The following is a 26,789-nucleotide window of genomic DNA, read 5'->3' as shown; positions in this document are numbered from 1 at the left end:
ATGGAGACCTGTGAGATCAGATTTTGAAGGTCATTTGTTTGGCAATTGATGTTACCAGACGGTCCATTATCGATATTCAAATTCAACAAAAAAATCTAACTAATTTGAACATCTACATCAAGCCATAATGATTATCATCTAACTAAATTACTGAGCAACCAACTAGTGAAGAACATGGTTACCTATAGTAAACCCACTACAGTGTTATTGTGTTAATGAAGTTTTTAGTACTTGGTATCATCCATTAATCATCTAATCTATTAAAATTAAAGTACAAATTTAGACTAACCTTTAAACTTGCACAATATTTACAATCGAATGCCACTGAAAATTAAATAAACTTATATTTAAATAATGTATTTACATGTTTCTATTTTTTGATCGGTTTTATTCGGTTTATTCGGTTTTATCGGTTATATACCGAACCATATCCAAATCCTACGGTTTTTTAAAAATCATATTCATTCGGTTTGTATGGTATATACCAAATCCAAACCATATTATCTATTTCGGTTTGGTTCGGTTCGGTACGGTTCGGTTTTGCCATATTGAACAGCCCTAAACACAATATTCAAACTTTCAACTATGAAGTCTTACCATTTCCTATTTTTTGGTTTCACCATAACCACTAAACATGATATTCTCGATATTAAAGGTGGTTAAGATATTTCCTTTACGCTAGGATTTCGTATCTCCACTATATATTGTTTCACATTTACTCTCATATGAGATACATTCTTTTCCATTGCACATTCCACAAACATGTCTAATAAGATTTTTGGTTCGGTTCTTCGGTTTCAGATAAATGTGTCCAGACTTATACACTATCCTATATAGAAATTCATATAAATTTTTATTAGTTTCGAAAATAAGCTTGCGCTTTACAAGCGCGGATCAAAATCTAGTTATATATTATGTCTATAATTACTATTATCATTATCATTATTGCATTAGTTGAAATTTGAAACTAACATATAATTTTATTGAGTGGGTATATGATTCTTTTTGATTTGTGGCACATATAATAATACTAACACAATAGCTTTATGTATTGTTAACTAACATGGTTGCCAACTTTTCTTGGATATATGACCAAACGTGGATAATACTTGATATTTAATGTAAGGATGGAAACTCGGAAGCAAATACTCTCGAACTCTTCGGACATAAGGAACTTCATGTTAACCAGGTGAGTAATCGATGCCATGTCCTAATGGGGCCATAGATGATACGAAAAGAATTATCTCCATGGCGATCAAATTATGATATATATATTGAATGATTAGTATTAGATGTTTGGAAAGTCTTATATGTTAATCAAGTTAATTTTGTCCAGTTATGATCAAGTTTCCTCCATACTGCCTATTGTATTTTAGGAGTATTTTAGGAGTATTTTTTGGGGTTTTGAAATATGAATAATACAATAGTTGACCATAGTTATATGTTCATCGATCGTCAACACTAGATATATATCTACCTAATGTATATAATTCAAAGAGTAGGTCAAAAGGTTTATGTAATTAATAATAAAAAATTATATTGAAGAAACTATATCCAAATTTTTATTTAAAAAGTATATAACTATAAGAAACGAAAGTAGTTTCCGACAAGTTAAGATTCTAGTGGTTGACGTATATATGTGGAATATTGAAAAGGTACAATTATGCACAATAAAATGGTAAAATAATAAATAAAACTTCGATCACCAGATGATGACTGGTGCTAATAACAACAGTATATGTGTTCCGTTTTTTTTTCTGTGGGTGTAACAGTATGTGTTCCGTTGTTAAAAAGGAAAATAAAGAATATTTAATTTGTTTCGGTATAATATATACTCCTTTCTTTTTCTTTGGGCAAAAGTATATGTACTCTTTTTTCAAAAAACTTATATACTCGTTTCCTTGTAATATAAAAATACATATATCTATATATAATAGTTGTGAAATAAGATATTCATTTCAAAAACAATTATATGGAGAAAAATCAGAAACATTTGGCTTATATCCAGAGCCGTGCCTTCCATCGTCAAGGACATCAGTTTTTAAGAAATTAACAGGGCATCTTTTCTTAGTTCATCAGGGCAACTTTCATATGTTATTATTTTGATTAAATCATTTATTATAAATGTTATTGTTTTAATCATAAATCATAGATGTTGATTGTTATGGTTATAATGGTCTAATGGCTACCTAATGATATTCTCCTAGTTTTAATAGTAAAATAACTAAAATAAATAAATAGAAAATTGTTAATCTTATTAAACTTAAGATAAAAAAAAAGATTAAGTAATTTTGGTTAATTTTGCACTGAAAAAATGATTCAAAAACATTTGAATTTTTTTTATTAATTTTACAGAAAAGAAAAATTTAGATTTAGAACTTCAAAATGAACATTTTAATTGTTGATGTTTTTAAAAAAATTGCTATGTAACAGTGGTATTTTGTAACTGTAATCTAAAATTTTGGACATTTTATTCTAACCATGCTTCTATTAATCAGGAGTGTTTACGGCTCTGCTTATATCATATATGATTGAGACCTTGTCGTAACGTAGTTGAGATGTAAAACCCTAATTTGGTTTAAGGTACACATGCATTGGATGTTGATGTTCACGTTGATGTGGAATTTGATGGCTTGTATATATCTGATAGATATTTTATAAAAATAAAAGAACTAGTTCTCTATAATGTTGAAATTTTTGAATTTTCCTCAGTATTTTTTGATAGAGTGGATTACTTATAAATATGTGTTTCTTTGACCGTAGTGTAGATTAAAATTCAAATTCGACATAGCTTCTTCAGTCTCGTATTTTTTGGCAAAGTTGGTTATATTTTAAGTTAATAACATCTTATAAACGTGTCAAACAAATATTACTTTTTAGTTAGGACTCCTAAAAACTTAATTAGGAGGGAGTTATTAATGTCCATAATTAATCGCATCCATTTTTTTCAGATGACTAAAATATTTCAAACAGACAATCAAACTAACCTCTAGATTTTCTAATCTTTTTGTAAATGTTTTTTTTTTTTTTTTGATAACTCTGGTATCTGGGCAGCCACATTCCCAACTATTTCTCCGTAGGGGGTCCAGCGCCCCAACGGAAAGGATGTTAAATCCGCTGTGGCCAGAGTTCGAAGTCGTGATGGCGGACACCTCAGCCGAGGTTACTTTTTGTAAATGTTGCCATTGACAAGAAACGCGTTTACCGAAAACCCGATCAACTATACCATACACCCAAATGATAATACCATCACTTCATCCATAAAAATCATATTCATTACTCAAATACACGTTAAGTTGAATCCAAGTGGTTCTTATTTTTATTTTCTTTTCTAAAAAAGTAGCACAAACATTTGCCTTCATTATATAAATTTTTGTTTTTGGTAAAAATGCAAAAATATTATTACTAGGCTTTAATGTTTTTGACAAAATTACAAAGGAAACAAATAGCAGATAAATAATAAAAAAAAACTAAACACAAACTCTACAATGCCTAACCAGTGGCAAACACAACAACCCATCTGAAGGTTCAACTAAGCTAGAACCAACCGCTTGCCGCAGAGGAATGAACCAAATTCAACCGAAAGTCGGAATCCAATAATTTTGGTTTCTCCGATGATCCGCTCTTAAAGATAATAACCCATCCAGAACATCTTGCCGAGGACTTCCCAAACACCTGCCCCATAAACACACAGCAAGGGAGATGTCACACACACCCGCCTCAACCAGACCGAGCATTTATTTGTCTGGACATGGCATGTACACTATGCCGCTCCGAGCATAGAATCACTAATAAAGACTGATTTGAGACGAAAGTTGCTTTGAAATCCTTGAGACTCTTAGAACCTGCACAAACTGAAAAGGAAACCACTTACCAGCTGAAAGACCAATGTTGGTACATGGATGCGATAATCCTAACGAATGGAGCACTGAGAAACCGTGTAACCGGAGAACAACCCGACTACGCCAGCTCCACACCATAAGCCTATCTTTGAGAACCGAAGCGCAGATCAGAAACAATGACCGTGAGAAACCCCTCTGGTGCCAGTGAAGAGGAAAGAAGATGAGCCCAAGAGTCAAATGCCGCAGAGGAAGTGAAACTTCTGAGAGGACAATAAGGATACCAAAACACTTGTAGAGCTTTAAGGAAGAGAGGACAATCGATGGAGCTAAGAACGCCTAGCCATAGATGATAAGGCAAAACGAAGCTCGACGACTCGTCACATGCCGGAATCAGAGACCACGCGCCACCACACAACAACACACATTCTTGCACGCGCCACCGAGTATACGAACCTCCGGTGCACTCTTTGACGAAGAATGTAACTGAAGGACCGTAAATCGGGAAGGATCACTTTAGCTGGGTGTTGGATATGATCCGAGAAGGCAAACAACACTTCTGGAACTGAGATGGAATGAAATGATCGTCAAGAGATACGGAATGGCTCTTGATATACCCACGATCTAAGGCTAACCACCCAAGAAAGAATGAATGTGTTGGATAACCACTAAAAAACACACAAAGATGAATTGGCTGACCACCAAATCAACAAGCCAGTTCAAACCGAAGAACTAGCTAAGAACTCTCTCTCTCACTCAGAGAAAAGAAGAATTGAAAATAAACAACCAAAACTAAACTGATTTTATTCATCAAAGGGACTACATATTTATAGTATTTTGTAGTCAAAGACAATTAAAGAAAATGTGGGAAAACAATGCATAGAAAATACAAATTTGACTAGATCTAGTCAAGGCACGGAAAATGGAGAAGACTAGATCTGATCAAGGCACGGAAAATGGAGAAGACTAGATCTGCTCAAGGCATGGAAAATGGAGAAGACTAGATCTGGTCAAGGCCCGGAAAATGGAGAAGACTAGTCAAGATGTCCAGGTTCATCCGAACCAGATGGATGCAGGGGGTAAAGATAAGAACGCTTGAGGGACTGTCCGGATGGTTCGCCGGATAAGAATGCATGTATGTCTTTGGTTTCTTCACGACCCAAGCTAAGTCTAGCTCGACCGTGGGTCTTAGAATGTCGAGTTTGTCGAGGAAGACGGGCTGTGGTTCGGTCGGTTCGGTCTTCTGGACGTGGTTCCAGCCGAAGCTGCAATCGGGACGCACGCGGGACGGCTCGGTTAGTCTTATCGGTACGGTCGGATGAACGAACCTCGGTCAAATTGATCAGAACGTCCTGATCTCCATACTGGTCGGCTCCAATGGACTGATCCACGAACCGGGGCACATCATTCCCTTCCTCTTCAAAATGATTTGTCGTCAAATCTGAAACAATAAAAGGAAAAGGATTATAAGCAAAAGAACCATAATCAGAACGTTGCTCACCTTGAGTTCAGTCCGGTTTGTGAATGGAAGAAGATCCTTCTTGATGACCACAGTTTTGCTCTCCACCTGACCCTTCCTTTGGTTCACGTGCATAGTCATCGAAAATTGGCAAAGGGTATTCCTTTTCTGGCTCTGTTTCAACTTTCTCCAAAGTCACCAACGTTTTCTGTTTTTGGCACTTGTTGGCATAATGACCGATCCTATGGCATTTGAAGCACCTGGTAGAAAGAGCCTTGCTTGTGGTTTTCACAGCTTTGATTTTATCAAAAGAAAATACATTAGTTTTCAAATCAGAATTTGAAAGAGAAGAAGAATTACTTTGCTGTTTTGGTGCAGAAGAAGTGTTGGTGTTTCTCTTCTTTTTGAGTTTCCGGACAACATGATTCGCCTTATGCAACATCCTTTCCCAGCTGGCATAAGTCTGAAGCTCGTTCTGATCAGGCACATCACGGTTACTTCTCTTGGCTTTGGTGAAGGGACTATCACCACTTCTGACCCACTTCTCATCATCACACCAATTTTGTCGCTTCCTTTGTTTCTGCACAAAGTCAAACCCATTAGAAGCAAATTGTTTCTTATCAAAAATCAATTGCTCCTTTTCAAAAATAGTTTTAAAGGGAAAGTAGACGTCTTGTTGTGGTTTTGATTTCTTGAAAAGTCCAAACATCCTGAAAACACTTAACAAAGTTAGCAAATAAAAATCCTCACACTCTCACGTGTTTAGCTCACGATTTTTAGATGGTCACTCAGAGTTCTTTCACTGGTTCAAAGGATGATAGGCAGTCAAAATTCAGCAATCAAAACCCAAAACAAACTTTTGTGGCAAAAAGAAAAGAGAAAGAAAGATGAAGAGATTTTTGATATGGATCCACCTTAACTGTCCTAAGGCTAGGTTTCTCTTCAGCCAGCAGGGTTTCTCTTCCACCACTCCCCCTGGATTTCTCTTCAGAAATGATTCAAGCCAAAAAAAAAAATTTTATCGATTTTTTTTTTATAATAGGCGACCACAAGGGAGTAAAGGAACAGCCCGAATCCAAGAAATAAGAAAAGAAAAACGTGGAGAGATGAGAAGATGAAAGATGAAAGAAAACAAATCAGACAAAGTGGCTCTGATACCACTTGAAGGACCCTAAATGGTGAAGGATCACTTTAGCTGGGTGTTGGATATGATTCGAGAAGGCAAACGGCACTTCTGGAACTGAGTTAGAATGAAAGGATCGCCAAGAGATGTGGAATGGCTCTTAATATACCCACGATATAAGGCTAACCACCCAAGAAAGAATGAATGTGTTGGCTAACCACCAAACAACACACAAAGATGAATTGGCTGACCACCAAATCAACAAGCCGGTTCAAACCAATGAACTAGCTAAGAACTCTCTCTCTCACTCAGAGAAAAGAAGAATCAAAAATAAACAACCAAAACTGAACTGATTTTATTCATCAAAAGGACTACATATTTATAGTATTTTGTAGTCAAAGACAATTAAAGAAAAGGTGGGAAAACAATGCATAGAAAATACAAATTTGACTAAATCTAGTCAAGGCACAGAAAATGGAGAAGACTAGATCTGGTCAAGGCACGGAAAATGGAGAAGACTATTCAAGATGTCCAGGTTCATCTGAACCAGATGGATGCACGGGGTAAAGATAAGAACGCTTACGACTGTCCGGATGGTCCGCCGGATAAGAATGCATGTCTGTCTTCAGTTTCTTCACGACCCAAGCTAAGTCTAGCTCGACCGTGGGTCTTAGAATGTCGAGTTGGTAGAGGAAGACGGGCTGTGGTCGGTCGGTTCGGTCGTCTGGACGTGGTTCCAGCCGAAGCTGCAATCGGGAGGCACGCGGGATGGCTCGGTTAGTCTGATCGGTACGGTCGGATGAACGAACCTCGGTCAAATTGTTCAGAACATCCTGATCTCCATGCTGGTCGGCTCCAATGGACTGATCCACGAACCGGGGCACATCAGTAACCACCCACCGACCCAAGTCTCCTCGGAACGACTTCAACACCTACCCCTCGCCACTTGTCTCCACCACAACAAGAAACCCGGTCACCCACAAGGAGAAAAAAGTTGAAAACGCTAGCGCGAAGACCTCAGTAGAGACATAGCAACAGAACTCTGCCGCTTGCTTCCGTCAAAAGACCAGATCTGGCGATGAAAATAGATCTGGCACGAAACCCTAAAAGCTGACTCCACCTACTAACGCCGTCAACCCACCTCGCCGTGCCTCCAGGGAAGGAATTTATCACCGGATCTGCGAACCTCTGACTAATCCCTTCGTCAGAGCCAAGAGCATATCGAAGGGAGAGAGCAGAAGAGCGCAAAGCAGAAACTGGAAAAGAGAAAAGGAGTGCCTCCGGTACCGGCTCAAGACACCGGCCACCGGAACTGAGTAAGGTTCTGTGATTTTGTGGTCAAGATATGTTTTGATTCTTAGAAAGATATGAAAGAATAAGGAGAGAAAAAAACCTCGCCACCTCTTTTAAGTATTTTTTCTCTCGCCTTCATCGTATGTTTTCAGTCAAATAAACTTCTTAGCTTGTTTGATTTAGATTGAGATATTTTTGAAATTTGAAATCGAATACTATCACCAAATTAACTAAACACACACAGAGGCTTTCTAAAGTTAATCTTGATGTGAATGAAGTAATATAATGCTAGTGAATCACGCGCATGAGAGAGCCTTAATAAAGAATAAAGAGACAGCCTGTCATGCAAATAGAAACAAGTGTGGGAAACCATTAAGATTCACGGGCTCGAAACAGAGAAGGCAAGCAACTTGCACTATGAAGCTCGACAAACTCTACCATTTGGTAAATAATACGACACCGTCACGGGTCACTACCAAACACTCTTTGCTTATTGGGATCCACGATTCCTTTCTCACGTTTCTTTTCTCCTTTGAGAGAAATATTATTCACAACCTTAAGAACATGATTAACCTGGAATTCTTATCTTTAGCGGAAGTTAAGAAACAGTTTATTAACTTTCGGTAAGAATCCTGGGTTAATCATGATGTAATAACCGCTAATTAGAAAGTATTTATACGGTCATGCAGAAAAAAAGAACAAAAACAGTTTTTTTTATACGTTGAATATTCTTTGTGCACTTATGTATAAAGCTAAAAGTTAAAAAAAACCACTCGCATGCAAGATTCGTTATATTAAAAAGTTAACAAAGATGAAAGAACAGAGGTCATAAATACTAACACTATCCACATTAGACCGTATGGTCCGAATCATTATTTCTTTCCTCGAACACCGTATCAACTTTTTCACATAATCTCAGTTTTAATAGGACCAAAAGATATATATTCAAAGTAATAATACACGCCTAGATTACTTATACAAACCTCACTGAGCGTAGTAGCTCATTACTATATAAATAGTATCACTAAACGCAAAAATAATATCCCCTACCAACATTCGAAACATAACAACACAATGGGCTCTTCTTCTCCACTAACAAGGCGAAACAGAGCACCATCCTCTGTTCTTCTTATCTTCTTAGGTTTCATTCTCTGTTTCTCACATTCATCTAACGCTCAATCCAAGCCGGCTTTTGCCTGCGATGTCGACACAAACCCATCTTTGGCAGCTTATGGATTCTGCAACACCGATTTGAAGATGGAGTACCGAGTCGCTGATCTTGTAGCGAGGCTCACGTTACAAGAAAAGATAGGGTTTTTAGTGAATAAAGCTAACGGCGTGACGCGGCTTGGTATTCCGACGTATGAATGGTGGTCAGAAGCACTTCACGGCGTTTCTTACGTAGGACCCGGTACACATTTCTCCGGCCTAGTTCCCGGCGCAACGAGCTTTCCGCAGGTCATACTCACCGCCGCTTCTTTTAACGTATCTCTGTTTCAAGCCATTGGCAAGGTAAATAATTTTTTATCCATTTTCACTTCTTTATACACATTTATACTACAAAAATGATATTTTTCATTTGTTCACACATATTAAAAACAGTTTAAAAATGACCGCATTATTTTATGTGATTATCAATTTTCATAGAATTAAACCAATAGTAATTCAATAACAATTATTTTTTTTGTAAAAATAAATTTATTATTAGTAAATAATATAAAGTTTATAAAACAAACATACAAAATTTATCTCTTTATTAAACAATTTTTCAAAACTTTTATTTTCGTAATATTATCGTCGTCCTTGCTTTTGTTTCTCTTTTTGGATAATGTAGAAATATCTCACTTGTTAATGCAACTAGACCTCTAGTTTTTCTCTTACGTGTGATACAAGTAACCACTTTTCAACAAGTTCGTTTTCGTACATTTTAAACCAGTCCGGCTAGGCTAAACCGGAGTGAACACACAAATATTTGTTGGATGACATTGTTTATTACTCATTTGTTAAGGTTGTCTCGACGGAGGCGAGGGCAATGTACAACGTTGGATTAGCTGGTTTAACGTACTGGTCACCGAATGTGAACATATTTCGAGATCCAAGATGGGGAAGAGGACAAGAGACTCCCGGAGAAGATCCATTGCTTTCTAGCAAGTATGCTTCAGGATACGTTAAGGGTCTCCAAGAAACTGACTGTGGAGATGCTAACCGCCTCAAAGTTGCTGCATGCTGCAAACACTACACAGCTTACGACGTCGATAATTGGAAAGGCGTAGAACGATACAATTTCAACGCCGTGGTGATGACTCAAAACCGTAAATCTAATGACAAAAAGAAATACATTTTAAGTGTTTTGTATTTGTTTTTGTCACATTTTTACTAACCGTTTTTGTGTTTGTTTGTTTGTTGGAGTAGGTGAATCAACAAGACATGGACGATACATATCAACCACCGTTCAAGAGTTGTGTGGTTGATGGGAATGTGGCTAGTGTTATGTGTTCTTATAATCAAGTTAACGGTAAACCAACATGCGCTGATCCGGATCTACTTGCTGGTGTTATACGCGGCGAGTGGAAGTTAAACGGGTAATTATCTGACATAAGCAGCGGGTTTAGAACTTTAAGAAAAAAAATGGAGGTTCTAGGTCAAATTCTATAACCTCCATAGTTATGAAACCACAAAATGTAATATTAATTTCATCTTAAACGTTATTCGACCTTGGGTTTAAATTAAACGTTTTTGACTATCTGATTTTTGTTTTTGTTTTTGTTTTTAATAGGTACATTGTTTCAGATTGTGATTCAGTAGATGTGTTGTATAAGAACCAACACTATACCAAAACTCCAGAGGAAGCTGCAGCTATATCTATCAATGCAGGTTTGGACTTGAACTGTGGTTCGTTCTTGGGTCAACACACAGAAGCTGCTGTTAAAGCCGGTTTAGTAAGTGAGGCAGCTATCAACAAAGCCATTTCAAACAACTTCCTGACCCTTATGCGGTTAGGCTTCTTCGACGGAGATCCAAAGAAGCAAATCTACGGCGGGCTAGGTCCTAAAGATGTTTGCACGCCGGCGAACCAAGAGCTAGCCGCGGAAGCAGCGAGACAAGGCATTGTCCTGCTGAAAAACACCGGATGCTTACCGCTTTCTCCTACATCGATCAAATCGCTAGCCGTGATTGGACCGAACGCTAATGTCACCAAAACAATGATCGGAAACTACGAAGGCACGCCGTGCAAATATACAACGCCGCTTCAAGGATTGGCCGGGACCGTGCCAACGACGTATCTACAAGGATGTTCCAATGTGGCTTGCACGGTGGCGGATGTAGCAGGCGCCACGAAGCTAGCCGCGGAGGCGGATGTCACGGTGTTAGTTATGGGTGCAGATCAGTCTATAGAGGCAGAGAGCCGTGATAGAGTTGATTTGAATCTTCCCGGACAACAACAAGAGCTGGTGACACAAGTGGCTAAAGCTTCTAAAGGACCTGTCTTGCTTGTGATCATGTCCGGTGGAGGTTTCGACATTACTTTCGCTAAGAACGATGCGAAGATCGCCGGAATCTTGTGGGTTGGTTATCCCGGAGAAGCTGGTGGTATAGCCATCGCTGACGTCATATTTGGCCGTTACAACCCAAGTAAGACTTTTTTTTTTGTAATTGCAAATTCGGTTAGATTAAACCGGTGATAACCGGTGGGATTCTGTTTTTAATAGGTGGAAGATTACCGATGACGTGGTATCCACAATCCTACGTGGAGAAAGTTCCGATGACGAATATGAACATGAGACCCGATACATCAAACGGGTATCCGGGTCGGACTTACCGGTTCTACACCGGAGAAACGGTTTACGCCTTCGGAGATGGACTCAGCTACACCAAGTTCAGCCACAGCTTAGTCAAAGCTCCACGTGTCGTCTCTCTCCGTCTTGGAGAGAATCACGTTTGCCGATCATCGGAGTGTCAATCGCTTGACGCGGTTGGACCGCACTGCGAGAACACTGTCTCCGGTTTCGAGGTTCAGGTTAAGGTGCGGAACGGTGGAGATAGAGAAGGGATTCACACGGTGTTTTTGTTCACGACGCCACCGGAGGTTCATGGATCGCCGAGGAAGCATCTTTTGGGGTTTGAGAAGATTCGTTTGGGGAAGATGGAAGAAGCGGTGGTTAAGTTTAAGGTAGATGTCTGTAAAGATCTGAATGTTGTTGATGAGATCGGGAAGAGGAAGATTGGTTTGGGTCAGCATCTTCTTCATGTGGGGGACTTGAAACATTCTTTGAGCATTAGAATCTGATTCTAGTGGATTTTAGCTTTTTAATTAAAATGAAAAAAAATTGTAAACATGCTTAAGCTTATGCAAGTTGGAATAAAACTGAAATTGTGAATTTTCGTTTTTTTTTTTTTAGTTTCTTTCATTAAATAACCGGGTTTTTTTGTCAACATATTAACGGTTTATTTCGGTTAGCTTTGGTTTGATTTGGGAAAAGAAAAAAACAGAATTAAAGTAATCACGTTTTCGATTTAATCTGAAACTGTTAAAACTCTCCTTCCGGGCAAAAAAACCAAACCTACCAGAAAAGCTCGAAAAGGAAAATCTTTTTAATGAAAAAGGAGGAGCAGACAAGACCAAGATTCGCTTTAGGGTTTTGTCTCCTCCTCCGTCGAATTCGTATGATCAAATAAGGTTTGATTCTCTCTCTCTCTCTCTCTCTCTCTCTCTCTCTCTCTTTTATTTACGGTGGTTGAATTTTACCCAGACGGCGTGGAGGAAGTGGGACGGTGAGGAACTGTGTGTGCGTTTGAAGAGATGGCGCATAATAGCGTTAACGTGGTTGCTACGAAGACGAAGCCTCAATCGTCGCGGAGCTGGGTTAGTATAGTTGCGACGGGAGAGAGTGAGGCGCTAGATGTTGATAAGTATGCTATTATGCACCGCGTCCAGATCCACGCTCGTGATCTTCGGATTCTTGACCCGAATTTATCTTACCCGTCTACTATTCTTGGCCGTGAGAGAGCCATTGTGCTCAATTTGGAGGTGAGGATTGTTCGGTACTTTCATTCTAATTTGTTCTTCAGACTTTCGTTTTCTCTGTTTTTTGGTTTTACGGTGTGATTAATTGTGCGTGTGGTGTGGTGATGCAGCATATCAAGGCGATTATCACTTCCGAAGAGGTTGGTTTTCTTCTTGATTCCTTTGTATCAAATGTTCAAGAAAATTGCTAGACTCTAATTACGATTAGCTTTTAAGACGGGCATTAGATTATGACTGATTGTATCAATGTTCAAAAAATTGCTAGGCGGTAATTAGGCTCCGTAGCTTATGACCGATTTTATCAATTTAGGCAGTGATTAGGCTCTTTATAGAGGATTAGCTTAGAGACGTGCATTTATGCGCAGCTTACGACCGATTGTATTATCAATGTTCAAGAAATTGCTAGACCGTGATTAGGCTCTTTATAGAGGATTAGCTTAGAGACGTGCATTTATGCGCAGCTTACGATATTTTATCAACGTTGACTAAATTGTTAGGCGGTAATTAGGCTTTTTATAGCGGATTAGTCTTAAGACGGGCATTTATGGTCAGCCTATGACTCTTTTTATCAGTGTTGACGAAATTGATAGGCGGTAATTAGGCTCTTTATAACTTTAAGGCTGGCATCTATGGTCTGACCAATTTTATCAGTGTTAAAGAAATTGCTAGGAGGTAATTAGGCTCGTTATAGAGGATTAACTTCAAGGCGAGCATTTATGCACAGCTTATGACCGATTTGCTGCCTAGACCGATCTTTAGAACACTGAATTGAAGATAAACCTTATCACATATCTTGCATTAGTAACTTGATTTCATTTACAGGTTTTGCTACGGGATCCGTCAGATGAACATGTTATTCCAGTTGTGAAGGAGCTCGAAAGACGCTTACCTGTTGGCAACGAAGAACACCATGGTCAAGGAGATGGTAAAGAGAGCTCAAATGCACATAACGACCCTGATGCTGGCGAAGAAGATGGTATCTTTACTATCCCCCACAGGCTCTAACCTTTTCAAAACACTTGTAATCCTGTTTTAATTTATTAAAATCTCTGCTTGCTTGTTGCATTATAGAATCCCCGTTTGAGTTTCGGGCGCTTGAAGTTTTCTTGGAAGCAATCTGCAGCTTCTTAGCTGCAAGAACAACAGAGTTGGAAACAGCTGCTTATCCTGCTTTGGATGAGCTTACCTCAAAGGTAAGGTACACTCAATGTTTAAGTATCAACACTGTTCCAGTTCTTAACCGTGTTTTTTTTTTTTACATTCATCTTTGTAGATTAGTAGCCGTAACTTGGATAGAGTTCGGAAGCTGAAGAGTGCCATGACTCGGTTAACAGCTCGTGTTCAAAAGGTAAGAGATGAGCTGGAACAGTTGCTGGATGATGATGATGACATGGCTGATCTTTACCTTTCGAGGAAACTCTTCAGCGCTTCCTCAGCGTCCACTAGTCCAAATTACTATCTCACTTCCCCAACAATAGGCTCCAAGATCTCGAGAGCGAGCAGAGCGAGTCTAGCCACAGTTCGTGGGGATGAAAACGATGTTGAAGAGCTTGAAATGTTGCTCGAGGCATACTTCATGCAAATCGACAGCACTTTGAACAGATTAACAACAGTTATCTCCTTGCTCCTTCATGTCTCCTTTTTGATTCTTTATAAACTGTTGTTCCAGCTCTCAACTTTTTGATTTTTGATGCAGCTACGTGAGTATATCGATGACACAGAGGATTACATCAACATACAGCTAGACAATCATCGTAATCAGCTGATCCAGGTAAATGAATGTTGGATTTTTCTATGATCTATCATGAGTTTCTCTTCTTGATCATCTTTTAAAACCTTGCAGCTGGAGCTTGTGTTGAGTTCTGGAACCGTTTGCTCATCGTTTTACTCTCTGGTCGCTGGAATATTTGGGATGAACATTCCATACACATGGAACAATGACCATGGATACATGTTCAAATATGTATGTAACCAAGTTCTTGATTTTTTGCTTGATAAAGATACATTAATTAATAAATCTCAGGACTAATGTAAATCCGGTTTTGTTGTTGCAGGTTGTGATTGGTACGGGGATGTGTTGTGTAATCTTGTTTGTGTTCATAATGTCGCATGCTCGGTACAAAGGGCTTGTGGGAAGTTAAAGAGATACTGCAGAAAGCATTGAGACTTGTAATTGTAAAGATGAGCGTGACTCTTTAACCGCACCAATGATAGGTTTTAGCTATCTGTAACTCTCAGATCTGTATAAACTCTCACTCTTTTGTATTGAATAATGAAAGAAGTAATAAAACTTTGAAGTACGATTACAGTTAAGCTCTCATGGCGAACTCAACGGCAATCAGCGACTGTAGAGTTATGACTCATAACGTCAATAACAAACAACAACAAAGCGTAACTGACAAATACAACTTTACTCTTATTTATACTGCTTCACTCCGAAGTAGCAAACCCTCCTTTTGACTCCAAGTCTTTCCCATATCTTCACTTCAAATTTTCTAACGGCATTTCCCTCTCTCCACTTGTCTCACCCTCCACTTCATTAAGCTTCAGCGACTTCTTCTTCTTTCGATAATAAGCCTGATGATACTTATCACTCTTCTCTACATACATCATTTCCTTACAAATTATAAACCAAAGTCTTTTTTTAATTTTTTTTAATAAGCCAACAAAGCTTCTGGCCCAAGTTAGCATTCAAGAATCATGGCTTATGTTATTTAGTTTGTATTTTAGTCTCTTCTTTGTGTTATTTATGTGTTCCACAGAAGTAGAATACTTCAAGTTCAAGCTTCCAAAATTTTGTTTGAATTGAGTTTTGGGTTCTCCTCTTTGCTTCTTCTCTATTAGTTTTCGGCTTCCAGTAGACATAAAAGAAGGTAAGTGGGCTTGGGCTTATACTGGACCTGAGGCTGTTGTTATTTATTTCCCAAATAAATATTTGTAAAATCCAACTAGTATCTCAGCCAATAATTAAGAGCTCTGAAATAAAAATGTATGAATGCTAATGACCTAAACGTTGTCTAAAGATAATGCAACAATCAATGCTTTCGTGTTTCCACACACACAGTTTATCAGATTTTATAATTTTAAACAATATAAAAGTAAGAAAAGTATTAAGTATTGTTGACGTCATCATTCGCGTGGAGAATTGAGCCCGAGGCTGGAATCGTCGTCGACTCAACAATAAAATAGTAAGATTCTATTTATTTTTGTACAGTTTCGTAAATTTATTAAATTTGATTAGCTAAATAAACGCAAATCTCCAAAATAGCATCTTTCTAAGTTTATATCATAAAAATAGCACTCAAAAACTAAAATGACCAAACTAGCACATTTCTAAGTTTATCCTTTGAAAATTTTAATTTTTTTATTTTTCAAAATTTGAAATCTTATCCTCAAAACCTCATTTCTCAACTCTAAACCCTAAACCTTAAACCCTAAATCCTAAACTCTAAACCCTAAACCCTAAACCCTAAACTCCAAACCCTAAACCCTAAACCCTAAACTCTAAACCCTAAACTCTAAACCCTAAACCCTAAACCCTAAACCCTAAACCCTAAATCCTAAACCCCACCCTTTAACTCTAAACTCTAAGTTTGTGACTTTTGATAAAACATTAAGTGCTATTTTTGTGACTTTTGACCTTGAGTGCTAGTTTGGGAACAAAAACTTGATTTAGTGCTATTTTTGTTTTTTTCTCATAAACTTAAGATGAAAATATCTTATATATTAAAACATAAAAATATAAGTAAATTGGTATGATTAAAATAATACGATAGATTCTTCCACTCTGCAAGGAGCCTCATTGACTGACGGCTGACAAATATATCAACTACTAGAAGGGTGTCCGCGCTTCGCGCGAAGCACGGGATATTGTTTTATTGCTGTTAGATATAATTTTTTGGATGATGTAATTAAGTGGTCTTTCTTATTTGTAAAGAGAATTATTTGATGTTTTATTGTGTTATGTAGTATTAGGTAATATGTTAATATATTATGTGTTTGTTTTTTAATAATGTGTTGTTGTGTGTATAATAGTAATTGTGTGGTGAAGTGAGCTTTTAATGTAAATTATATTGAATTTTAATAACTTTGCATTTAGGCATTTGTTAATTTTAAGATTGATGGTTTTAGCGTCAGAATTGTATTTTAATTTGTCGCATTTTTGAACATTACTCTTTTAAAATGTTTTTTGTCCACTCTCCATATTTTGACCCTGAGCCGTCCTCATCTATGTAATTCGTTTACCTTTCCGGTGTGCTGTGCTTCTCGCCATCACTGAGAAAAGACTCACCTTTGTGTTCTTGTTTTTCCTCACATTCATCTCTTGTGATATTATCTGGTATTTGTTATAGATCATGCTTACAAATTCTCAATTGTGCGGTTGTTTTTCACTGTGTTGTAGGTTGTTTTGGTCAATATTGGTCCTCTTCTTTTTTAGATTTTGGCTAATTTTAGGAACTACATCTTGTTGGGTTGGGTCAGAGTTCAGTTGTCTTTGATGTTGTCTTCCTCTCTTTGACTTGCCGTCGATAGTCTCTGCTCGTCTTGGTTTTCAAGATCTGGGTTTTGGTGATCTGACTTCTATGCTCTTTTTCATATCTCGAGGATGGCTCCACGGTTTGATGATTTTGTTTCGTCTCCTTTTCTATCTTTGTTCTCTCATCTTGTTGCACCTTTCATTGCTGCTCGCTTCTCTGGTGACTCTTTTTTCGCCATATTTGCTACTCCAGGTTTGGATAGTGTTTTCTTCTGTGTATGCTTTATGTGCTTGGAAGGTTATCTCTAGTCTAAAGTTTGAGCTCTTGTTTTTCGGTGGTAGGCTTCCATTCTCCCTCCCCCAGGTTGTTTCTTTTCTTCTCTTACTTTCCTTGGTGTAGGTGTGCGGAGTTAGTCTTTGGAGCTTTGGTCTCTTCTACTTAGAGCTTTGTGGTTCTTCGCTGGCATGAACGTCTTGTATGTGCTTGTTTAGTTTGTGAGGTGCTTCTTACCTTTTAGCTGGTGGTTGTGATTCCGGTGCTTGTGGCATGTGTCTTCTTGTTTCGTGGTGACTCTGGTCTCCTGATGATTATTCTTTCTCTGACCTTTTGGTTTTTTGGGTTTTTTGGGTTGGTGCTTGATCACGCTCCTTTGAGCTCGGAGGAATGTTTTGTCTTATATTTTACTCCCTCTGTTCCAAAATATATGATGTTTTAGAAAAGTTATGATGTTTCAAAATAGATGATGTTTTGATATTTTATATTAATTTAAATTTTATTGAAAACTGTGTGACCAGTGATGTTTTATATTTATTTTTAAGGATTGGATGAATTAATTTTGGTTTATATTTTTAATGTTTCTTTTAGAAAAAAGTGTATACCTTAATTCTTGTTCATACACACAAAACATCAAATATTTTGGAACAGAAGGAATATTCTTTTATCTTTTCTAACATCTGCTTGTTCTATCCATGATATTATTGGTAAGATGAGGTAAGTTAGTTTTCTTTGTTGATCTTTTTCCGGCTCCAAACTTTTATTGAGTTAGTGTTACTATAGTATAATTGGTTTTTTCTTTTGGTTGTGGAAGTTGTAGGTTTAGATTATGCGTTGTATTCTAGTTTTTTCTTATTAGTTTGGTTATTTGTGGAAGTTGTAGGGCAGTTCTGAGCGAAGTGACCTATCTTATCACATCGGTAACACTCAACCTTTGATGTGTCTCTCTCTTGCCTATAATATATGTTTTGTTGATATCCAAATCTACCACGACCTCTTCCTCGATATCCATACCGACCGCCTCTTCCCGAATCATACATATCATGTTGTGAGAGTCTGCATACATAAGTTTATCTTGGTTTTGCTCGTCATGCTTCTCTTCTTCCTCATCATGAATCCTCTCATCATAAAATAATAGAAAATGGTAAAATAACAAAAATGATAGAAAATATTTAAAATTATTTATTTATTTATTTTATTTTTTTTTTATTCATCTTGAATTTTAGTGACCAATAAAATAAATTATCAAATTTTATACAAAGATGGTTAATATTAAAAGAGTAAATAATGCATAATTAGAAAGTACTTCGCTAAATTGAAATAATCTATAAGAAAAAGGACTTAAAATGTAAAAAAAAAAATATGAAAGACACATGTCATCAAACCCCCTTGCCACTTGTCATAAGAAGAAAAAAAACTAACTTTATATATAAAGATTGGCTGACATAGTAGGAATTGCTTGCCTCTTGGAACAACCCAAACATCAAATTTCATTTATTATAAATATTTTAATAAATATTTCTTTTTTATTATTTGAGTAGCATTGTATATAAGTAACATTTCATTCATGTATTTATTACATGTGTATCATTTCTTACGTATCAGCACCATAAGCTTTTTCACCTCATATATTCAAAAACTCTTTCTTAACTAGCCTAATTACAAAATTTGCCATTGAACATTACATTAAAAATTGGGTATATACTATAAACTTATTGACTAACAAAAAAAATAAATCTGCGCTCTGCTTGCTACGGTTCAATTACAAACGGTTGGATCTTTAAATACGCAGATATTTTATTGCCATAACCTGAGATTCTTCATAATGATCGATTTCGTTATATAGCCTGACTTAAATATTAATATCTTTCTATATAGTTAGACTACATAAAATCCATTGTCTACGTATGTATCTACATATCTACTTATATATATGTTGCTGCAACTCTTCTCCATATTAGATAAAGATACCAATCACAATTGCAATGTTCAAGAATTACTACATAACGGCAAAATGTAATAGATATATACATACACTTTTTTTTTAAATGACATAAAACGATCCAATATATTATATTTTTAAGAGCTAATAATAATTTCAAATCTCCTCCATTGCATGTTAACCATGTTTATTGTTTCCATAATTATCAAAGCAACTATAGTCCACAATCATTTTATGATAGTTTAGATTCAAGGCAACACAATTTAATACATTACCAATTTGATTTTTCCCATAATATATGATTCAAATTTGAATTGTCAATCACATGATCAAATAGATTATTGTCAACGGCAATGTTAGCGTGATAATGAAAACAAAAATGACGTGAAAAGAGGAGTTTCCTATATAAGGGATTTAACGGATATCGCATCGTTGTTATTTGAATACGGTTTCATCACGTCAAAGTTATTACGAATACATGATTGTCCATCGTTGATTTATACATATTTTTTGCAACGGATGATATTTTTACATTAAATTTGAGTGACCAAATCATATATTGCTTTTAAAAAAATATATATAACAGATTTATGAAGTGAACAATATTTTTAATTCAATACACTTTTTCAAAATACTGTGACAAATATTCGTTGAAGAGATCGTTTGATTTTGTGACAGACTAAGTGCAACCGTTTTACATCATATTCGAAAAAATAATTCTCAAACATGTAATATATTGCTTTAAAAATATTTATAACAAAGCTATGAAGTGAAAAATATTAAACTAAGAATTCTTTAAAATCAATTTGTTTTTTTTTAAATATTTTAATACTTCGAAGATCATGATCAAATTATGCATAAATCTATGCAATATTTCGACCAATCATAAAACTATGCAATATTTGAAACTACATATATGTTCAAAATTATTAATCTTAGTTAGAAAAACAATTAAAATCGACAGTAATTTAGGAAAATACATTAAATTTTCGTAAACAATTCATAATATTTGATTATGTCTTTCTTCCGATGATTAATTATCATTTCCGTAAACAATGCATAATTGATACAATCAAATTATTAATTATCAAAATCATCGGAAGAAAATCAAGGATTTGGCTAGTTTAGATTTTACAAACGCATCAATCAGATCTTAAATTTTGGAGTCAAGTGTGTAATCAATTCATAGTTGATTTTCTTCCGATGATTTTGAAAATCAAGTCAATATTTTTTCCTTGGCCTACAAACAGTTTAATGCTTAGATTGACAAAGTTTACTTCCTCAGATTTTCTTATATGGTTTGAATTAATTCTTTATTTATGGTATAAATATTTGTAATTTATAAGCTATAGGGAATGTGAATATTTCGTTATATACTACAAACATATTAATGTCATCGGCTAACTTTATTTCCTCAGATTTCCTTATTTTACAAATTAAATTTATTTGGGATTACCTAAGAATATGGATACTGAATATTCTCTTTCGCCATAATGCAAACCTTGCTGTACAATACTATTTATCAAGCTTATAATCAATTCATAATCTTCACTAAATGAATTTTTAAAACCATCAAGTAATTTACCTCAATTATAGTCGTTGAGAAACACGTTTCCATATACGATTCAATATCCAAATTTTGCCTAATTTGAGAGCTGCGCTTTTTAAAACAACATGTGAAAAGACCAGTTTTAAAGTAAATTGTACGGCAAGTATGGAAATATTAATTAGTAAATATTTGCTACTATAATTTTGGCTATTTGTTTTCATCATCAAAACTCTATATAAATACGCAGTGTCAACACAACTCCTCACCACATCACTATTTCTGAATCATCATTAACAAAATCAGAAGTACACCAATGGCGGACTTTATAGAATTGTAAACGAAGAGTTTTGAAGATACTTTTCACAGCAGTCATAGTTTTCTTAGTTTTTTTTATTTATTTTGTTTCCTTATTATATAGGATATGTTTTCACATTTTATTTTATTTTATCGCCTATGTTTCGTTTTATCTTATATTCATATTTTATTTTCTGAAAGCAATAATTATAATGCATATATTTCGTTTTATCTTTCTTTCATAATTAATTTTATATAAGTTTTTGTTTACTCTTATAGATTCATTTTCACGAAATATACTTCAATCACACAAAACAAATAACACAAGTTTTAAAAAACTTTGAAGCTTACATTATTTACATATCTACAATTTCGTTGAATCCGTTAACATAAATAACATGTAATATTTGTGTCTATCACTTTTACATTTCTAATATCTATATATTCAAACTTATAATTTCTTTAAGTTTTCTCACCCTGTGCAAGTCGCAGGTGATGACCTGGTTCTTTTATATAGTGTGGTCCGTCGCGTCACAACATTTTTTTTTGCCATCTATAATTGATATAAAGCAAGCGTCCATACTACAATATAAATCAATTGATATAAATAAACAAATTAGCACATCTAACATTTTCTTCCCTGTTGAGAATCGATTCCCGATTCCACCTGTATCAAGTACATCAATCTACTTCAAGCAATAAGCATAACAATTGATCGATATCCATAACCGGTCCGATCTATTAGAAACCCAAACCGCAGGAGAAAGAGAGAAGAGAGAGAGTTGGTCGAGTATGAGAGAGAGGCGGCCAAGAGACTCTTTATTCTTCTAGTTTTCATAATTTACTTATGTTTATGATTTGTAATCTTTCCTATTCTTATATTTCCATTTATTTCTCTTGTAACTCTTATAAAAAGGGAACACTTATTCATTAATAATATACAAAAACTTACAGTTCTAAATCCTAAGTTTCACAACACGTTATCAGCACGAAAGTTTAACACCCTGAGCCTAAAACCTAATCGATAAAACCCTAAACCTAAACCTAACCGGCAATCGCATCTAACCCTATCCCCGATCGCGTCTCTTGTTCCAACAAGGCGTTCCAGCTCGTGTCCACCTGATCAGCTCCAGCCCCAAGGCGTTCCTGATCCTAGACGACCTCAGCTTCCCGTTCACATCAGAGCCGCTCGCGATCCCGACTGCAACAGCTCGCGTTCCCCGATCAGTCGCTCGTAACCTCAACACCGTTTGCGACCCGATAGGAAGCAGCCAGCTCGCGTCCGTTCCAGTTCGCTGTCCAGCTCGAGGTTGTCTCTTGGTGGTCTGGTTTCTACAATCTATTAACCTAAGGTAATTCGAATTCTAAGAACATGAATCGAATCTGGTTGATTGTAAAGAATGAAACTCTAAAATATAATCTCTAAGATAAAGCCATAGGACAATAGATCAAAACCCTAGATGAGTAAATCGAAGCTCTAAAAGTTCGATGAGTAAATCGAAGCTCTATAAGTTCGATCCCCAAACCCTAAAAACGAGATTGATCCATTGATCAATTAAAATAAAAACCTTAAAGGTTTTGAATCTCAAATCAAATCCCTTTGATCAATGATCAAAGATCAAATTTTCAAAAATTCCTAAACCCTAATTCGAAAAATATTGATTGATTAAAACTTACTGATTGATTGAAATTGAATTGATCATCCTGAATTTGAAATTGCTTGTTAGATTATTTTTGAAATCGAATCTGAATTGTGGATGTGTGGCCTTGTTGCATTCTAGGTTAATTGTTCTATATCTGATCATACTCGTGGCCGTGTAGCCTTGTTGCATTCATACCATAAAAATCTGATCATATTGATTGATTGCAATTGCACTTAGAACTTATTCTAAGAATGATATTGAATCAAACCAAATAGCCGTGTGGCTTGTTCTGTTTCTTGGCCGAGAGGTCTCTTGTTTTGTTTGCATCTCGTATGAACTGATAGAAACCATGTTAGGATTGCAATTACATGTTAAACTAAATGCATAAGAGTTAAACCGATTGCATAGCCGTGAGGCTTGACTCGGCCGTGAGGCATAGATCTTGGCCGTGAGGCATTGATTGATTGTTTAAACCTAAAACCCTAATCGTTTAATTTTATAACTATTACTAAAAGATCTAAAATACTAATCCATGATTTCAGATGTCGAAAATCAATAACCTGGATTTTGCTGCCCTAAATCTATCTGAAGATATTTTCAGTGGGCGCTTGATGCTAAGATCATCCTGAAATCCAAGGGTCTCGGTGAATGTATCACCGAGAACAATAATGCCGATGAAAAGGATCGTTACAGAGCCATCTTGATCATTCGTCATCATCTAGCTGAGAGTTTCAAGGATCAATATCAAACCATTGAGAATTCACTAGATCTTTGGACTGAATTGAAATCGAGATATGATCACCAGTGAACGGTGATCTTACCAAAAGTTCGGTTTGATTGGACGAATCTCAGGATCCAAGACTATAAGTATGTGGACGAGTATAACTCTTGCATTGTTTAAGATCGTTTCTAAAATGAAACTGTGTGGTGAAAGTATTATGGATCATGATATGCTTGAGAAAACCTTTTCCACTTTCCACACAAGCAATGTATTGTTACAACAACAATACCGTGAGAAAGGTTTCAAAACCTATGTTGATCTTATTTCCTGTTTCTTGCTCTCTGAGCAGAACAATGAATTACTAATGAGAAACAGTCAGATGAGACCTCTTGGATCGGCTCCACTACCTGAAGCACACACGACAGAGGACAATAAAGAATCCCATCACGTCCAAGGAAATGGCCATAATGGCCGTGGTCGAGGAAAGTGGATCGGACGTGGAAATGGCCGAAACTCCTTTGGCCGCGGGCGAGGGAATCAACATAGTAGAGACCATGGGTGTGACCGTGGCTCATTTGGAAGAGGTCATGGTCGCGGCCGTGGATCTTCATTCAAACCTCAACACTCGACCAACTCAAGCAAATCAGTGTGTCATAGGTGTGGAATGGGAAATCATTGGGCTAAGACTTGTAGGACTCCCAAGCATTTAGTTGATCTCTATCAAGAGAGTTTGAAAAATCGGGTTGTCTGATTTTTCTTTGGAACCATGAGTTAGATACCTCCGTGGGTATATCTTTTGGATTTTAGATCTTGTGAGTTCTGGTGCAAATTCATCCCTCATGACTTTCTTAAGATCTCTCCACGTTTTGATAGCTGGCTCCTTGTAAAACCATCTATCATCTTCTTCTTGTACCCACCATTTAAAGGCATTACCTCTTAGCTGATCAATGGCATAAGATAGTCTCTCTTCTTTCAGAATGTTGTTGTAGTGAAACCATTCATCAAGGTTCCTCTCCCAAAATAGGTAACTTCTTCCTCCTGAAAATGTAAAGAGTTCAATTTTATCAGCAAAAGATTTGTGATCAAACCGAGAATTAGCAACATGATGAGTATGGGTTTGAGAAGTTGGATGTTGATTGATCCTTGAAGGATCTGGTGGCTTGGGCTCGACATAGACAGCCTCTGGTGAGTCTCCAAATCTCCTTTCTCCTTGCTGTGGACGTTGGCCTCGGGCCTTGTTTCTTTTCCTCAACTGAGCAATCCGATCATTGATCTCTTGCAAAGCTGTCAACTGTTGGTTCTGTTTGACCATCTGACATTGGCCGTGTGTTTTTCCTACCATGGCTTCCTGAAATCAATCTCAAAGAACAAGTGAAAGTATGGGAAGTTTTGGTAGAACCAAAATAAAACAAATGCAATGATGCAATTTAACTAAACCGAGAAAATATGCAAATATGAACCGATATGAAATAACTATGCAATAAATAATTTTTTTTTTCTTTTGGTTTTCTGAATGTAAACTCGAAATTAAACTATATGGTATGATAAGAACCACAAATGGAAAGAAAATATGTAAACAAACTAACAAGGATATTTTTTTTGAATTTTCTTAGGATGAAATGCAAAAAAAAACCGGAAATGGAAACTAAAATGTATTCTTGGACCAAAATGATATAAGCTAAGCTGAATGATTTTTTTTTAATGCAAATAAGAAACTTATGAAACAACTATGGTATGCACGAAATTAAAAAAAAAATGCTATGCCTTTTTATTTTTATTTTTATGCAAGATTCAAACAAGAAACAAATATGGAATGTAGATTTTTTTTTTCTTAAATGAATGCACAAAATCTTAAAATGGAAAGTGGAGCTGGGGAATGAATGCAAACACAATATGAGATTTCTTTTTCAATTTTCGTGAATCAAATGCAAGAAACTTCTTCTCTATTTTTTTTTTTTTTTTTTAAGAACAATAACAATGCAAAAAAACTGTTTTTTTTTTTTTAAAGAAAACAAATGCAAACAAATATGAATGATGTAAGGATAGAGTGACCTGATTCAGGAGCTTCAGCTCTGATACCAAATGTTGCAGGCTGGAAGCTGGGTCGCCCAAATGGTTGTTGGAGGTTCAAATCGGGTCAACCAAAGATGTGACCGGTTGGTCGATATGGTCTGAAATCGATTGTAAAACCTGAAACAAATGAAAGATGAATGAGATACGAATGCTATGAAGAATAAACTAAGATAAATAAACAAAGAAAAATGATAGATATGGCGGAATCAAGCTGCTGGATGTGTATCACTCTCAGCTTGATCAAAAGATGGATTGAAGTGGATTAGCGAAGGAGGTTTTGATTGAATCTCTCAATCGGATGGAATGGTGGGACGATGTGATTGACTCTCTCAATCTGTGTACTGAGCTTATTTATTTGCACAAATAAACTAGACTCACGAAATCAATAGAACAACAAAGAATCTCTCTTTGAATCCTAAAGACCGATATTTTATACAAAGAACAATCTTTGATAAAAACTGAATAACTTTTTATTAACTTGGTGATTAAGGGTGATCTTTACAATGGACGTCTAGGAGCTTATATAATGCTCAGAGACAAAGGTCCTAACGTTCTAAAACAAATAGAAAAGGAAACAAATCAAAACTAAGAAAGAAATCGAAAACTAGCTGTTGGAGCCTTTTGTGGGATTTTGGCTCCAAGTAAAGAATCTGATTTTTCTTGAACCTGGATGGTTTAAGGGGATAAGAGAGCTTTCTTGGGACCTTCTTGAATGCTTGATAGATGCTTATATCGTCCTTGCCTTGGTAGAAAAAGAGCTGTTGGAGTTTGAATGCAAGAGACTCCAAATAAGGCAGTTCGGTGATAATGGGGATCTTCTTATTCCTATGTGGGCTGGTGCATGGTATGAAGTTGTAGAACTCTTCTGGATCGTGTATAATGTCTACTGGATGTCTTGGTTTAGTCTGGATGTCGTCTGGTTCTCCTGGTTGGATTGGAATTGCTTGGAAGGGATCAAACCGAAAGATTGTCCAATCTTTCCAGAAATAGCTCCGGTTTGATTTAAGTGATTCTCCATTGAACCGACTGATCTCCTGGGTTCTGGTGCAGCTAAGGACTTCTGGAATACCTCCTGA

General features: G+C 36.3%; 2 protein-coding genes across 3 annotated transcripts; both read left to right on the top strand.

Annotated features, from left to right (window-relative positions):
- Positions 1 to 8,735: 8,735 nt before the first annotated feature.
- On the top strand, positions 8,736 to 12,093 carry LOC106403259 (beta-D-xylosidase 4). Its single transcript, XM_048769837.1, has 5 exons — positions 8,736 to 9,226; positions 9,723 to 10,010; positions 10,127 to 10,296; positions 10,491 to 11,347; positions 11,425 to 12,093. Exons 1-5 carry the CDS (start codon positions 8,789 to 8,791, stop codon positions 12,000 to 12,002), a joined length of 2,331 nt encoding a protein of 776 aa, XP_048625794.1. The 5' UTR covers positions 8,736 to 8,788; the 3' UTR covers positions 12,003 to 12,093.
- A 110-nt stretch (positions 12,094 to 12,203) lies between these two features.
- LOC106402523 (magnesium transporter MRS2-2) lies at positions 12,204 to 15,046 on the top strand. Of its 2 annotated transcripts, none has more exons than XM_013843279.3 (9): positions 12,204 to 12,392; positions 12,466 to 12,743; positions 12,851 to 12,880; positions 13,563 to 13,716; positions 13,812 to 13,933; positions 14,014 to 14,352; positions 14,437 to 14,511; positions 14,584 to 14,703; positions 14,795 to 15,046. In XM_013843279.3, the coding sequence occupies exons 2-9, from the start codon at positions 12,516 to 12,518 to the stop codon at positions 14,879 to 14,881; spliced, it is 1,155 nt and encodes a 384-aa protein (XP_013698733.1). In that variant the 5' UTR covers positions 12,204 to 12,392; positions 12,466 to 12,515; the 3' UTR covers positions 14,882 to 15,046. The 2 variants fall into 2 exon arrangements, with proteins under 2 accessions (XP_013698733.1, XP_048625795.1); XM_048769838.1 differs by having other exon boundaries at positions 12,263 to 12,377.
- Positions 15,047 to 26,789: the final 11,743 nt, after the last annotated feature.

This window comes from Brassica napus, chromosome C9 (assembly GCF_020379485.1).
Source record: "Brassica napus cultivar Da-Ae chromosome C9, Da-Ae, whole genome shotgun sequence".
NCBI classification, from domain to species: domain Eukaryota; kingdom Viridiplantae; phylum Streptophyta; class Magnoliopsida; order Brassicales; family Brassicaceae; genus Brassica; species Brassica napus.
Note: the sequence above shows the minus strand (reverse complement) of the source record. Positions and strands in the feature narration are given on the sequence as shown.

Bases quoted from the DNA above. Each gene is read 5' to 3' on its own strand.
- LOC106403259 (XM_048769837.1), top strand. From the start codon at position 8,789: ATGGGCTCTTCTTCTCCACTAACAAGGCGAAACAGAGCACCATCCTCT. The intron at 10,011-10,126 runs GTGATGACTCAA...TTGTTGGAGTAG, and splicing joins GATACAATTTCAACGCCGTG to GTGAATCAACAAGACATGGA. The intron at 10,297-10,490 runs GTAATTATCTGA...TGTTTTTAATAG, and splicing joins GGCGAGTGGAAGTTAAACGG to GTACATTGTTTCAGATTGTG.
- LOC106402523 (XM_013843279.3), top strand. From the start codon at position 12,516: ATGGCGCATAATAGCGTTAACGTGGTTGCTACGAAGACGAAGCCTCAA. The intron at 12,744-12,850 runs GTGAGGATTGTT...GTGGTGATGCAG, and splicing joins CCATTGTGCTCAATTTGGAG to CATATCAAGGCGATTATCAC. The intron at 12,881-13,562 runs GTTGGTTTTCTT...TTTCATTTACAG, and splicing joins CGATTATCACTTCCGAAGAG to GTTTTGCTACGGGATCCGTC.